The sequence below is a fragment of the Haliotis rufescens genome, unplaced genomic scaffold, assembly GCF_023055435.1.
Source record: "Haliotis rufescens isolate VD_foot unplaced genomic scaffold, xgHalRufe1.0.p SCAF_56, whole genome shotgun sequence".
Classification (NCBI taxonomy): Eukaryota; Metazoa; Mollusca; class Gastropoda; order Lepetellida; family Haliotidae; genus Haliotis; species Haliotis rufescens.
Genome location: NW_025964290.1, coordinates 2,729,091 through 2,745,635, shown reverse-complemented (window position 1 = coordinate 2,745,635; position 16,545 = coordinate 2,729,091). Strand labels below are relative to the sequence as shown.

General features: G+C 45.1%; 1 protein-coding gene across 1 annotated transcript; it reads left to right on the top strand.

Annotated features, from left to right (window-relative positions):
• Positions 1-184: 184 nt before the first annotated feature.
• Positions 185-16,394, top strand: LOC124141694 (zinc finger CCHC domain-containing protein 8-like). Its single transcript, XM_046509746.2, has 15 exons — positions 185-535; positions 1,460-1,502; positions 1,812-1,874; positions 2,869-2,968; positions 3,554-3,634; positions 4,643-4,746; positions 5,361-5,435; positions 7,283-7,423; positions 7,943-8,002; positions 8,796-8,944; positions 9,263-9,334; positions 10,897-10,967; positions 11,856-11,939; positions 12,193-12,313; positions 13,559-16,394. Exons 1-15 carry the CDS (start codon positions 199-201, stop codon positions 14,356-14,358), a joined length of 2,301 nt encoding a protein of 766 aa, XP_046365702.2. The 5' UTR covers positions 185-198; the 3' UTR covers positions 14,359-16,394.
• Positions 16,395-16,545: the final 151 nt, after the last annotated feature.

The window sequence follows — 16,545 nt, the reverse complement described above, 5'->3', positions numbered from 1 at the left end:
GTCATTCACGAACACCAATATGAATGCAAATAAAATTTTGATGTAGTTTAAAAGAAAGTATCGATATTCCCCAAATTTAAAAGTCAAAATTCCTATTCAGATTAATTTGCTAAATCTGTTATCATTATTTCCTCCAATGAACATGGTCTTTGATTTTAGTGGGGAATCAGTTTAGTCCAGCTTCCGGTAAATTCTAAAATGGCCGATTTGTTCGGCGATTCCGAGCTATTTGCTGAATTTGACAAAGAGAGGGAAACACAGAATTCTTTCATTCATCCTGGAGAGCAGAATGGCAAAGGAAGAATAGTGTTTGCGTTAAAGGAAGGGTCATCCTCCTCAGACAATGAAAGTGAGGAAGGTGATACTCAAAAACTCTCGGGAGATGAAAGCAAAAGTGAAACTCAAAGAAGAGACGAAGTATCGGAGGGGGCATCTCTTTCAGCGAAAGATATCTTGAGTCGGTGTGCAGACGAAGAAGAAAGTGTTTCACATAATGAACATTCATCGGAAACATCTTTTAAAATAAAACATGAACGTATCCTACATAAAAAAAAAGACTTAATGAACATCGCATGGCAAAACTAGAGCCCGCGATAATAACAATAACACTGAGTCGGTGATATCACACTGTAATGCTGACGAATATTGCAAACTTTTATCATTTTTGGGTCTTTGTTAGGTTGATGTTTCTTATTCCACATTAATGTGCACCAGAAACACAACAGTGGTACCTTTGACAGGCACAGTAAGCAGACTGAGCAGAACTGCAGTTTCACATTTTGACTTGGGGCAGCTCAAGGGTGCTATCATTGGTTCCAGAGGCCAGTTCCTTCAAGGGATGAAGCATTAAGCTTATCATAACTCCCATACTTTAACATTGACTTATGACAGTTTTCGTGCTATGATCGCTTTGTGGAACGGGGCCCAGGTGTGACTGAAGCTTCACATGTCATGCTACTTCTGTTAGCCTTAGGGTTAGATGTGTAAAGGTTGTGGTAGTCACCCCCAGCCCTATCCCTAGCCCTCATGTCCCCTTCCGATAAAGCACCCTGCTGAAAAAGTGATTACAAATCATGTGCACATATGCATTAATCGGATGCTGATCACTGGGTAAATGAGTTCGTATTATGTATGATCGGACCATTGTTAAAGTTGTGGCTAATTTACTCATTAGTCATAGGCTTTTGACAAATTAGCAACGCATTCGCTCATTTTTATCATAGCAAAGGCTTGTAGAGACCATATATTATATGTAATCATATTACATGATATAGATGTCATACATGATCATGTTAATGAACAGAATCACAATGACTCTAATTGCCATGATTACCAAGACATGACTGGAACTGTGGATACACAGTTACTTTTGATATGGTTATCCTTGTAATAAGCACTTAGCTATGTTTGTATTTTTTTATGAATTAAAATACTTTTTTTGAAGCCTTAACAATAACAGGGGACAAATATTACAGATATGCAAAGATTATTGATTCCACAAGGTAAGTACAAACTATTTTGGTTTAAAAGTTGATATTCCTGAACATGCTGAATGTTCATAATTATTTTATAACTGAATACATTGAAACGTGTAATAGGACATTTCTGAGAAATCAGATATTTGAAAAATCAAATGCCAAAGTTTTCTGTTCGTGTGATAAGTCTATAGATTCTATATGTACATTGATGTTTGTTTCTGAAGATTTAGATAATGTCAAAGGCCCCTTGACTTTCCTTTTAGGCTTCTTTGATTATGGATTTGAAAACATTTTGGAAGAGTACATGGAGTAAGTGCCATGTTTGTGTTGTAGGTCCGTTCCCGATGAGGACAGCCCAGCAGTACAGGTGCTCTTCCATAATAACTCGTTTTCCAGGTGAGAATATTACACAGCAGTGATGCCAACCATTACGATTTTAGCAAAACTATTACAGCATTTTGAACCCATTTCCACAAATACAATTAAAAACATGATTAAATGAAGTCTCTTTCAACTTTTATCGCTTGTAATCATTGCAATTTGAACGGGATATTGACCTCTCTGCGGTCACTGTCACATAAACAACCAATGAATAATCAATTTCATGATCATTTGTTTTAGCTTGTGAAGGTTTACAGATTCCAGAAAATCCGGCTTAGCATAGGTTCTCAGCAGCCCATGCTTGTCGTAAGAGGCGACTATGCTTGTCATAAGAGGCGACTAATTGGAAAGGGTGGTCAATCCTGCTGACTGGTTGATGCATGTCATCGTATCCCAATTGCATGGATCAATGCTCATGATATCAAGCACTGGATTGTCTGGTCTAGACTTGATTATGTACAGATCACCGTCATATAGCTGGAATATTGCTGAGTACGGCGTTAAACAACAGACAGAAATAAAACATAATGTAAATATTGATGAACATCTAGAGCTTCAGTGTCTGTGTTTGTTCATTTGAACACTGGCTTTTCCTGTTATCATGGTTACAGTAGTGTTGACAAAACCACATACTTTAAATGACCGCCTCCGTGGTCTTGTGGTAGAGCGTCCGCCTGGAGAGCGGAAGGTCCGGGGTTCGATCCCCGACCACGTCATACCAAAAGATGTTAAAAGATGGCACTTGTTGTTACCCTGTCTGGCGCTCGGCATTAAGGGGCTAAAACAAGGAGTGGTCGGCTCGGAGTCAGTATACTTTGTCTGAGTGGGGTATTCATGTTAAACTGCGACATGGTATCTCAGTGAGCTAGCACTATAAATCGGCATCATTCCGGACTAGTACAAGCAGCCACACAAACACACACGTACATGCACGTCGCTATATAAGTTCAATAATCTTGGACGCGACGTTAAACCCCATTTCACCCCACATACTTTAAATGTCATTCAGGAAGTACCGTCCGCAGATAGAGCAGTTCCTGGCTGACCTGGTGGAGAGGGAGATGTACAACTCTCGCCATGGTGACAGGATGCCCGAACTACCACTTCAGGTATTACTTTGACATGCTTTAGACTTGATGTAGTGTCCCGATACATAGGGGTAGGTGTAGGTGGTGTTGGTGTAGTTGGGTAAAGAAGACATTTAAATTTGTTTCTGTTCTTCAAATATTTTGCCATGTGCACATTGATCATCAAGTTGGTCTGCAGGTTTCTTTTGTGACGGGGCGGTCGGGTAGCCTCGTGGTTAAAGCGTTTGCTCGTCATGCCAAAGACCCGGTTCGATTCCTGACATGGGTACAATGTGTGAAGCCCATTTCTGGTGTCCCCCGCCATGATATTGCTGGAATGTTGCTAAAGATGGCGTAAAACCACAGTCACCCACTCTCTTGTGTCAACATGTTGCACTCCATGTATTATTATGATTACATATTTCAGGGTTTGTGTTTTTCTCTCTCCACCTTTTTATTTCTTTTGGGTTGTAAAATCTGTAAGCTATTTTAAAAAGTATCGCCTAAGGCCATGTCACAATAAACTTGGTAAAACATAGAACCTTTCATGTAAAGGGGATAAATCTTGTCTACAACATGTGTGATATAAGATTCCTTATTTTTATTCCGATACTCTTTCCTCAACAGTCAAGTGTTCCGACCTGTGTTGATCTCAACCCAAGACTTCCAGTAGAACTCAGAACCAACTCCATGTGGATGGCCCACGCGGTGAGTGTCCTGTATACACAGGTTCATGTCACATACAGTGGAACCTCCTTAATCTGAATGGTACAGTTACGGGGTAATTCTGGGTTAACAAATTTCTAGTTTTAAGAATCATGGGAAAGAATGTACCTTTGTTTATGAATACATCCCTAACCCTGTGCTAACAATATGGGGGGTTCCAGATAAACAGGGTCTGGACTAACGAGATTGTCTAGGGCGTTGGGTTTCCAGATTGAGGGGGTCTGGACTAACGAGATTGTCTAGGGCGTTGGGTTTCCAGATTAACAGGGTCTGGACTAACAAGATTGTCTAGGGCGTTGGGTTTCCAGATTAACAGGCCTGGACTAACGAGATTGTCTAGGGCGTTGGGTTTCCAGATTAACAGGGTCTGGACTAACGAGATTGTCTAGGGCGTTGGGTTTCCAGATTAACAGGGTCTGGACTAATGAGATTGTCTAGGGCGTTGGGTTTCCAGATTAACAGGGTCTGGACTAACGAGATTGCCTGGAAGGGGAAGTTTCCAGATTAAGGGGATTGTGGGTTCAAATCCCAGTTCACCGAGATTATGTTTCTAGGTTTTTCAGCACCATACCCGTGCTCATGGGTTTCACCAAGTGTAAACTCACATCACTTTGGCCTATCCTCCCATATCAAGCTGACACACTGTAATTATAGCTGGAATACTGATCAAAGCGGCATATACCCAACTCACAACTCACTCAATACCCAACACACTCACTCACTCAATCACTCACTTACACGCTTACTCAGTTGCTCATCCACTCACCCACTCACCCACTCACTCGCTCAATCAATCACATATTCACTCACTCACTCACTCAATCACCTATTCACTCACTCACTCACTCACTCACTCACTCACTCACTCACTCACTCACTCACTCACTCACTCAATCAATCTCACCCAGTCACTCACTCACTCACTCACTCACTCACTCACCCACCCACTCACCCACTGGTGAGCTAATGATGTCATTATGTTATGTGCAGATCATCGGCAATGCTCAGTTTCACCACCTCTTCCTGGTGGACACTCGGGGATGGCCGCTGGTGGACCTCAACCCCAGCCTCACGGACGGATGGGAAATACCTCGGTATCCTTGACCCTGCCCTCACAGCCGTTGAACCAAACTTGTCAACACTTTATTGTGCTCATGTATTATACTCAGAACTACCTTTTTATTAATTCATTTGGGAAGTGTGTCCAATGTATGTAGCACATGTGATATTGACTGTGAAAACATGCCTAAAATACACATTGTTTGGGTAGTCAGGTAATACAATCTATTGACCACCATGATATGTTTTTTGTCAGTTTGACCCATGGTACTTGTATTCTTACAAAATCCAACCCAGGGATTTGTATAGACCTTGTCACAGGCCCATATTCAGCCAAAAGAATAAAATTGTTTTTATAGCAACAACTAATGTGATGGCTCTGTGGAGGGACTTGCATTTCCCTGACATCAATAACTACAACAGGCTGCCATGTTTTTATTTTACACTTTGGCATTAAATGAAAAATTGAAATACCTCCTGAATTTAAGAAACTGAGGACTTTTGAGAAAGTCCCAATTTTGAACAAACATTTTTTCTCCCTTTTGCCAACAGCACTTAGTTTGGAATCCTATATTCCCTACAATGATATATATAAAAAAATCTTTGGTGATGCTGTCCTTTGTGAATATATGACCTTGACCTTTGTGAGATATGAGCAGCTTTTTGAGGAGCCCCTCCCTGTAGAGGAGGATGGAGACAAGCCCCAGGGGAAGAAAGCAGGACGGTGAGACTCATCCACCCACTCCACATCCCCATAACAAGTCCACCCACTCCCCACCCCTCAATCCACTGTCCTACCCCGGGACGACACATCCAACCTAACTCCCAACTCCACAGCTTGACACCTTCCTCCTCACCACACCCTCCATCCTCTCCCTACCCTAACCCCACCCACTACAACATACCATCGACCCTCCCCACCGTCTCCCCGCATCATCCACCTCCTCAACATACACCCCCAACCTTCTCCCCACCCTCTTGACACACCCTACACCCTCTTCACACCCCGTCAACATCCATCCATTCAACACACACCCCACTCTATCCCCACCCGCTCGACACACCCTCAGCCCCCTCAACACACCCCCCACTCTATCCCCACCCTCTCAACACACCCTCAACACACACCCCACTCTATCCCCACCCTCTCGACACACCCTCAGCCCCCTCAACACACACCCCACTCTATCCTCACCCTCTCGCCACACCCTCCGCCCCCTCAACATACACTCCACTCTATCCCCAACCTCTCGCCACACCCTCTGCCCCCTCAACACACATCCCACTCTATCCCCACCCTCTCGACACACCCTCAACCCCCTCAACACACACCCCACTCTATCCCCACCCTCTCGACACACCCTCCGCCCCCTCAACACACACCCCACTCTATCCCCACCCTCTCGACACACCCTCAACCCCCTCAACACACACCCCACTCTATCCCCACCTCTCGACACACCCTCAACACACAACCCACTCTATCCCCACCCTCAACACACACCCCACTCTATCCCCACCCTCTCGACACACCCTCAGCCCCCTCAACACACACCCCACTCTATCCTCACCCTCTCGCCACACCCTCCGCCCCCTCAACATACACTCCACTCTATCCCCAACCTCTCGCCACACCCTCTGCCCCCTCAACACACATCCCACTCTATCCCCACCCTCTCGACACACCCTCAACCCCCTCAACACACACCCCACTCTATCCCCACCCTCTCGACACACCCTCCGCCCCCTCAACACACACCCCACTCTATCCCCACCCTCTCGACACACCCTCAACCCCCTCAACACACACCCCACTCTATCCCCACCTCTCGACACACCCTCAACACACAACCCACTCTATCCCCACCCTCAACACACACCCCACTCTATCCCCACCCTCTCGACACACCCCCCGCCCCCTCAACAGACACCCCACTCTATAACACCCTCTCGACACACCCACAACACACACCCCACTCTGTCCCCACCCTCTCGACACACCCTCCGCCCCTTCAACACACACCCCACTCTATCCCCACCCTCTCGACACACCCTCAACACACAACCCACTCTATCCCCACCCTCAACACACACCCCACTCTATCCCCACCCTCTCGACACACCCACAACACACACCCCACTCTGTCCCCACCCTCTCGACACACCCTCCGCCCCCTCAACACACACCCCACTCTATAACACCCTCTCGACACACCCACAACACACACCCCACTCTATCCCCACCCTCTCGACACACCCTCAACCCACTCCGAATGTACAGGTTGCTGGGATGCAGTGTAGTAACCCGACATTGACTCATGTCCCTGGGTGTCCCAGGCAATGTTAAGGGTGGATTATCTGTCGTTATCTTGTACTACCTGGGTCAGAATATGTCCCCATCACACTATTGAGTATTCTACTGGCGTCAGAGGTTGCCCATAACCAAACACTTTGTCTGGCCATAATATAGTAATAATAATTCTTAGACTCATGTTAAGAAATCATACCATCTTTAGGACTGATAGTTCTATTCTTTGAATGACCGCTATTGTGGTGTGTGTGTTCTGGCAGCCCCAAACCGAGCTGTTTCAACTGTGGCGGCGAACACATGATGTCAGACTGCCAGGAGCCCAAAGACTACAACAGGATTAAAGCTAAACGGAGAGAATTCATGGACAAGAACTCACCCTCTATGGGCCCCAAGAAAATGAGGTAGGCATTTGAAGCTGTGTTATCAGAGTGTGTTGGTTTATTATTCTATGTTTATGCTTTTCTTGTTGAAGACTTGTGAAGATCCAGGGTAGAATAGGTCTTCAGCAACCCATGCTTGCCGTAAAAGGCAACCATGTTTGTCATAAGAGGCAACTAATGGGATCGGGTGGTCAGGCTCGCTGACTTGGTTGATGCATGTCATTGTATTCCAATTGCGTAGATTGATGCTCATGATGTCAATCACTGGATTGTCTGGTCCAGATGCGATTATTTACAGACCGCCGTCATATAGCTGGAATATTGCTGAGTGCAACAGTAAACAACAAACCAACACAAAATGATGATCAACCAAAAGACTCTTCTGATGCATGTTTTATTACATCCTTCAGCTTGGACTAGAGAACATCCTGTTCACAATGTAGAGTTAGTAGTGAAGGTTCTCATGTATGTTTAACCACACCAGAATATTTAACCTCCTTGCTCCATTTCTGTTGCTCATATCGTTCTTTCCAATTTCAGTTTGTCGTCGAACAAGGTTGTCAAAGATCGATTCTCCCAGTTCAAGCCAGGTGTCATGAGGTAGGAACAAGGCCGCCCAGCCGGTCATTCTGCTTAAACTATGAGGGACAACTGTTCAGAGGATTGACAAGCTGACTGTGGATAATACTTGTCTGGGTATCACTCAGGGCAACCTGTGAAATAGTAAACCAGTTGCCAATAAATTAACAATGGACAGGTATCTATGGAAACAATTTTAAGTTATTTCTTTCATCGATGAGGCTCAAGTTAACTGTTTCCTTGAGAATTCATTCATGTATTCAGGAATCTCTATTGTGAGCATTCTGTCTTAATGTCTCAGGAGAGGTCGGTCAGAACACTTGGCTTCACACACGCGACCATGCTCAAACACTTACTTGAGTCAATTGTCACCGTCTGTGTCCATTGTCACCATCTGTGTCCGTTGTCACTATCTGTATCTATTGTCACCATCTGTGTCTATTGTCACCATCTTTGTCTATTATCACCATCTGTATCCACTGTCACCATCTGTGTCCATTGTCACCATCTGTGTACATTGTCACTATCTGTATCTATTGTCACCATCTTTGTCTATTATCACCATCTGTATCCACTGTCACCATCTGTCTCTATTATCACCATCTGTGTCCATTGTCACCATCTGTGTCTATTGTCACCATCTGTGTCCATTGTCACCATCTGTCTCTATTATCACCATCTGTGTCCATTATCACCATCTGTGTCCATTGTCACCATCTGTGTCCATTGTCACCATCTGTGTCCATTATCACCATCTGTGTCCATTGTCACCATCTGTGTCCATTATCACTATCTGTGGGTGTTTGTGTTCCAGCACCGAGCTCCGCGAGGCTATGGGGCTTGGCCCCCGTCAGCTGCCGATGCACATCTACCGCATGAGGATGCTGGGGTACCCCCCGGGCTGGCTGAAGGAGGCCGAGGTCGACTCATCTGGCCTCATCATGTTCGACAAAGATGGACGAGGTAACTACTTTGCCCGGACATTCCTTCTATCTCTATGAATTTAGCCCCAGTCCCCCATCATTGTATCTACATTATTTACTTGCAATACTCCATGCTATATCTCTATGATTTTCCAATGTACCTCATGGAGGCCAGGCACGGTGGGGTGGCCTAGTTGTTAAAGCGTTGGCTTGTCACGCCGAAGACCAAGGTTCGATTTTCCACATGGGTTCAATGGAATGGGTACAGGAATGTGAAGGTGGTGGCCAGGATGGCACCAGCATTTGTCTAGTTTGTCCGCATGTGTGGAGCCGTGCTGATGTAGGATTTGTTGTGTAGAGGTGAACCTGCACGGGGAGGCCCTGGAGGACGGGGAGGTGAACCAGGAGGAGGAGGAGGAGACCCCTGAAGGTGAGGAGAGGGGGAAACACCTGGTGGGCATGTGTGTCAGGAATAGTGTGTCTGTAAATGGGGGGTGGGTGGGTGTGTGTGTCGGTGTGTGTCTGAGAGTGAGGAGAGGGGAAACACCTGGTGGGCATATGTGTGAGGAATAGTGTGTCTGTAAATGGGGGGTGGGTGGGTGGGTGTGTCGGTGTGTGCCTGAGAGTGAGGAGAGGGGAAACACCTGGTGGGCATATGTGTGAGGAATTGTGTGTCTGGAAATTGGGGGTGGGTGGGTGTGTGTGTCGGTGTGTGCCTGAGAGTGAGGAGAGGGGAAACACCTGGTGGGCATGTGTGTGAGGAATTGTGTGTCTGTAAATGGGGGTTGGGTGGGTGTGTGTGTCGGTGTGTGCCTGAGAGTGAGGAGAAGGGGAAACACCTGGTGGGCATGTGTGTGAGGAATTGTGTGTCAGTAAATGGGGGGTGGGTGTGTGTGTGTGTCGGTGTGTGCCTGAGAGTGAGGAGAAGGGGAAACACCTGGTGGGCATGTGTGTGAGGAATTGTGTGTGTGTCTGTAAATGGGGGGTGGGTGGGGGTGTGTGTCGGTGTGTGCCTGAGAGAGAGGAGAAGGGGAAACACCTGGTGGGCATGTGTGTGAGGAATTGTGTGTGTGTCTGTAAATGGGGGGTGGGTGGGTGTCTGTGTCGGTGTGTGCCTGAGAGTGAGGAGAAGGGGAAACACCTGGTGGGCATATGTGTGAGGAATTGTGTGTCAGTGAATGGGGTGTGTGTGGGTCTCTGTGTCGGTGTGTGCCTGAGAGTGAGGAGGGGGGTGGGAGGGTAGCCCTTGAAGGGTTGGTGGAAGACCCCAGTCAGTGAGGAGGGGGTGGGAGGGAGACCCTTGAAGATGGGATTTGAAGGGGGGGGGGGGGGGGGGACCCTTGACAGTGAGGAGAGGTGGGGTGGAGGCCCCTTAAGGTTTGGGATGGGGGGGAGACAACTGACAATGAGGAGGCGGTGGGAGGGAGACGGGGAGGGAGGGAGACCCTTGAAGGGAGGGAGACGGGGTGGGAAGGAGACCCTTGAAGACTGGATTGGAGGGGGGTGGGGACCTTGACAGTGAGGAGAGGTGGAGGCCCCTGAAAGTTTGGGGTGGGTGGAAGACAACTGACAGGAGGGGGTGGGAGGGAGCCCCTTGAAGACTGGATTGGGGTGGGAGGGAGCCCCTTGAAGACTGGATTGGGGTGGGAGGGAGCCCCTTGAAGACTGGATTGGACGGGGGACTCTTGACAGTGAGGATGGGGAGGGGGATGCACAGAAGAATCTGGGTTAGAAAAAGTCCCTAGCAACCTATGCTGGTCATACAGGGACACTAAATAGATAAGCTGCTGAGTGTGGCGTGATACTGTCTTACAAAGAAACGCAATACTTTTGTATCAAGAAAAATGTGAATGCTCTGATTTATGATAAATAATGTCTAGATCAGTGTTAGCTAGTGTAAATTACTTTGTGCCATAATGAAGGGTTTATCATCTAGCCACAGAACTGCTCCAGTGTACAAGTGATAATTCATGCATGAGCTCTGGGTTTCAGTGAAGATCGACACAAAGAAAATTATAGAGTATCCTGGATTCACGGTGCCAGTGCCAGAAAACATGGTTGATGTAAGAACCAAATACTTCTCATGTTTTATTCATAGTTCCCAAGCTATAATTGTGATACAGGAGAACTATCTGGTGTAATAAACAACCCGCCTTTGTCTGTTCCCCATCAATTTACAATTTACACTGCATCACAAATCCCCCATTGTCTGTTCACAACAATCCCCCATTGTCTATTCACCACAATTCCCCATTATCTGTTCACCACAATCCCCCATTATCTGTTCACCACAATTCCCCATTGTCTGTTCACCACAATCCCCCATTGTCTGTTCACCACAATCCCCCATTGTCTGTTCACCACAATCCCCCATTATCTGTTCACCACAATCCCCCATTATCTGTTCACCACAATTCCCCATTGTCTGTTCACCACAATCCCCCATTGTCTGTTCACCACAATCCCCCATTATCTGTTCACCACAATCCCCCATTGTCTGTTCACCACAGTTCCCCATTGTCTGTTCACCACAGTTCCCCCATTATCTGTTCACCACAATCCCCCATTGTCTGTTCACCACAATCCCCCATTATCTGTTCACAACAATCCCCCATTGTCTGTCCACAATCCACCATTATCTGTTCACAACAATCCACCAGTCTGTTCACAATCCACCATTATCTGTTCACAATAACCCACCATTATCTGTTCACAACAGTCCACCAGTCTGTTCACAATCCACCATTATCTGTTCACAACAATCCACCATTATCTGTTCACAACAATCCACCATTATCTTTCCACAATCCACCATTATCTGTTCACCAACAATCCACCATTGTCTGTTCACCAACAATCCCCCATTGTCTGTTCACCAACAATCCCCCATTGTCTGTTCACCAACAATCCCCCATTGTCTGTTCACCAACAATCCCCCATTGTTTCGCCAGGAGTGGGAGAAGCTGAACATGCCGCCGCTGCAGCCCCATCAGCTGAAGAACACCCTGGAGCAGATGGTGGAGACAACAAACACCGTGAGATCCCATAGATATATCTCTTGTCTGGTCCACAATAAATTATTATCTTTTCACCCAGAGTTTTTAACATCTGAAGTGTATTAATCTTTTGTATATTTCACTCTTTTGATTGTTTTACCAGTAACCCCATGTTGTAGTGAACATATCTTGGGCTATTTTACTCTTTGGAGTATTGTATGTGGGCTTTTTTAACCTCCGATTAAAGCAAACATAATTAGTGTTTTATCTATGGAATATGTTTTGTAAACAGGAGAAGAAGCGGAAGATGGAGGAGGATGAGGTAGAGAAGGTGAAGAAGTTCAAGATGAGCAACCCCGAGGTGGAGATGGAACTCAGCGACGAGGACGGGGAAGACGATGAGGAAACCACTGGTAAGATCCATGTGGGACGGCGAAGCCTCAGGAGCTTTGAATGCATGATGCCAGCTATGATGTCTCTAAAATTGCCCACAGAATTCCATCAGATTTAAACATGGCTTCCACGGTGGCCATATTGAATACATCCATTTTGGCCATTACTCGGCCATTTCTGCATACAGTCAAGTCTCGTTAATCCGACACTCGTTAATCCGACAATTGGCTTTATCCGACACTAATTATAGGAACCGATTAAATTAGTGCTATTTAGACCCGTTAATCTGACAGTCTCGCACTCCGACTCCAACACACCTAATTTGCTACGGTTTACCGAAATCACCCATTAATCCGTCTCGTTAATCCGACCCAGTGATCAGGGTAATCAGGGCCATCTGCCTGTGAGTAGACAGCCCCGTGTTTTGATGCGAGACGACCCGGCTGGTAGCTGCATATTACAATGGCTGTAGAGATAAATTTGCTTAACACTAAACAATTAAGATTTTAATAAACAAAACAATATTAATCACATGCTTAGATTACCTCAATCTCATTAAAATCAGATACAAGTTCTCGCTACCGCTGAGGACATCCCATTACAGGTCACTTCAGAACAACCTTTTGCGAACATTGACCGACCAATGAAATAACTAACAGGAAGTCAACATTAGCCAATCAGAAAGCAGCTTTCTTGAGCTTTGCGGCTCTAGTTTTAAACTGGCGTCTTCCATTCCAGACTATGGTTTTTTTAAAGTATTTTGAATCAGTCATACAGCCCGTAACCATAGTTTTATGTTAAGAATTAGAGTTGTATTAGAAAACATATTCCACTAACAATGTGACAATGTTTCATATTTCATATTTCATTTTTTTATAACAACGTGTTTGTATGGTTATATATCATGTATTTTTTTTTTAAATTTTCGATCACAAAGGATGATACTGCTTAAATTTTATTTATCTGACGTACTCGTTAATCCAACATAATTATCTGCAACCAACCATGTCAGATCAACGGGTCTTGACTGTATATCATTATAAAATATGATTCCAAGCATGTGGCATGTGGAATAATATTTAATGTTTTTGGCATGTTCTGATTCTGAGCCTTGTGGTTCTATTTTTAAGCCATGCGCTCCAGATTTGCCCTGATTTTTATTCCTGCATTGTCAACAGGTTTGTGGTTTGTGTAACAGGACCCTGGACTTTTTAAACTTTCTGATCAAGAGGATTTATATATTTATATCCTTCCAATCATTTCAGGTGATACAAAGAAAGGTCGCTCTAATGGAGACTTTGTCCCACCACTACCCCTTGACACGCCCCCCAGCCGCCCCCCACCCCCAGACTGCACCCCACCCGTTACCCCCCTGACTTCCCGTCCACGCTACCCAACCACTCCAGCAGGCATGACCCCTCCCCCTCTCCCTGACGACACCCCCCCGGTACCACCACCCCTGCCAGATGGAACCCCGCCCTCAACTCCACGAAACAGCCGGGCAAGCAGCCTGATGAGGGAGAACTCCTCACAGGGTAGCACGCCAAGGTCAGGGTCACCCTCGCTGGAAACTTTGGAGGAGCAGTACAAGGCCCTGGTGAAGCAACTCGGAGGTGACGAGGGACCAGCAGCCAATATGATCGTTGTGGATAGCTGTTCCGGGGATGAACCCGAGTCCAGTGCGACTGAGATGTCCGAGGTTTGTGCTGAAGATTCACAAGATGAGAAAATAACCGTTAATACGACTTTATCACGGACCAGTTCAGCTGTTTCACTGGAAGGTATTGACAGTCCGGGATCCTTGAAGTCACAGGATTCGGAGATTCTTAGAATGAACACGACATTTAAAGCAACAGAGTCAATATCTAAGGAGTACAGTACGCCGATCGTCCAGCGTCCAAACAGTATCAATTCACTTCCAGATGCTACAAAGTTTGGAGTTGGTGTGGAAGATCATATACCTTTTGAAAACTTGCCCGACTCAACGGGCACCTTTGAAAAGATGCGCGGGCTTATGGCACTGATTCGTAGCAAGGTGACGATAGGGAAGAAGAAGAAGAGGTGATTCAACCGGGGAGTTCAATCTGTATCTCGGGCTGCAATGTCATTATATAATACGAGGCCACACTTTCGTATTTTTCAGTTTACTGATTTGAACTTTTGACCTTCCATATTTCACTATCGTAATGGTAATCGTATCGTAATTTTTTTGGCCTCACTGCTCCATCTTGGAGTGTGTAGAAATATAAATAGATACGACTCAACAAATGTAACAAAAATAACTGATAAATGCACAAATGGAAAATCAAAGAAATATTGTTTAGATTCCATTTATTTGCCTGATTGCTTCATCTTTGACTGGTTACAAAAAAACCAGATTGCTACAAATATCTAACGAGGGCATGTGATTAAGTAGCAATTAATCAAATGCATTGACCACTGGAAACCTATTTATAAAGAACAAAGCTTTCTCTGACAGAAATAAATACCTCTACATGTACTGTAAAAATAATTAACACTGTGCACTTAAACAGAATCAGATTAAAAAATCCCCACTTAGCAATCGACCTAAACAATTTTTATCCAAAGAATGCTACGCATGTTTTTGATCATTGTAGTTTTTTTGCAGAATTAAGGATGGTTGGCAAACAAATCAGTAAACAATAAAATAAAAAAAGTGTGGTATGGATACAAAACAATCTGGACACAAAGTGACAAACTGTATTACATCATTGATTGACTGGGAAGAGGACTGAAGTCAAGTGGTTCAAGAGCTGTCATTTTGACAACGCTCATCCATAACAAGTTGTTTTATATTTTATGCTCACAAGGAGCCTCACTTGTGCTGTCTCTACGAGACTTCCTTGGTGGGTCATTCAGTCCTCCTGCCACCAATGAAGTGTCCAATATCATTCATGATGAATTTCAGGAACAGAGGCAGCAAACATGGAACCTTTTTAATCAGGAATGTGTCTCCACGGAAGAGTCCGACTTATTAACATTTTATGTGTTCACTCATTTTATGGTTCTGATGGAATTTGGAAACTGATCATGATGAAAATAATAACTCCTGTTTAAATACTGGCGTTTTAAAAGTTTAAGCTATTATCTCAGTAGAATATGTTTGTATTGCTGGACCGGTAGGTGATTGGATCAGCCCAAGAATTGGGTGGTCAGTCCAGTGGCTGGTAATTCCAGCAGTTGGTCCACCTTGTGGTTAGTCAATCCAGTGGTTGGTCAGTCCAGTGTTTTGTCAGTCCAGCAGTTGGTCAATCCTATGGTTGGTCAGTCCAGTGGTTGCTCAATCAAGCAGCTGGTCAATCCAGTAGTTAGTCAATCCAGTGGTTGGTCAATCCAGTGGTTGGTCAGTCCTGTGGTTGGTCAATCCTGTGGATGGTCATTCCAGTGGCTGGTCATTCCAGTGGTTGGTCAATTCTGTAGTTCCTCAGTCCAGTGGCGGGTCAATCCAGCAGTTGGTCAATCCTATGGTTGGTCAGTCCAGTGGTTGGTCAATCAAACAGCTGGTCAATCCAGTAGTTGGTCAATCCAGTGGTTGGTCAATCCTGTTGTTGGTCAGTCCTGTGGTTGGTCAATCAAGCAGTTGGTCAATCCAGTGGTTGGTCAATCCTGTGGCTGATCAATCCTGTGGCTGGTGAAGCTGAGAAGTGTCCGTGAACCATGTTCACACAACCAAGTTGAACCCTGAATTATTAAGTAAAACATTGATCATGTATTTCCATTTAAGACTTTACCTGGAGGTTTTAATCTGATTTTAATGTGGTTTAATCAATGAAACATTTGCAGCTAGTGCAGCTGCTGTTGTTGATTTTGTGTCATTACAAGACAGGAAGCATTAATTATCAAAGCAGAATGGGAATGAATTAAATTTTATTAATCGTAGAAACATTAAGATAGTATTGGCTGTATACTTAAATCAGTAGGACACTTACTAAATGCTTGCATGACCTCATGGATCTTGATCATCGGAACTTCATTGCATCATTGTTGCTACAGATCATCGGTTTCACAGAACATTTTACATTTAGTATGACCTGTAAGGAGGTACGGCCTTCTCTTACATGTATAAAATACATTATCAAACTTGTACTTGTAATTTGTTTCATTTCCACCATTACAGCAGTCTTCTCTCCTTCCACAAAAAACATGCATCTGGGCCCCGTTCCTCAAAGTGATCGTAGCGCTATGACAGTCGTAAGTCTGCGTTAAAGCAATGGAGTTACGATCACCCTCA

Excerpts from the sequence above, each read along its gene's own strand:
- LOC124141694 (XM_046509746.2), top strand. The coding sequence starts at position 199 with ATGGCCGATTTGTTCGGCGATTCCGAGCTATTTGCTGAATTTGACAAA. Across the intron at positions 536-1,459 it reads TTTTAAAATAAAACATGAAC|GGGACAAATATTACAGATAT; the intron begins GTATCCTACATA and ends TAACAATAACAG. Across the intron at positions 8,945-9,262 it reads GTTCGACAAAGATGGACGAG|AGGTGAACCTGCACGGGGAG; the intron begins GTAACTACTTTG and ends TTTGTTGTGTAG.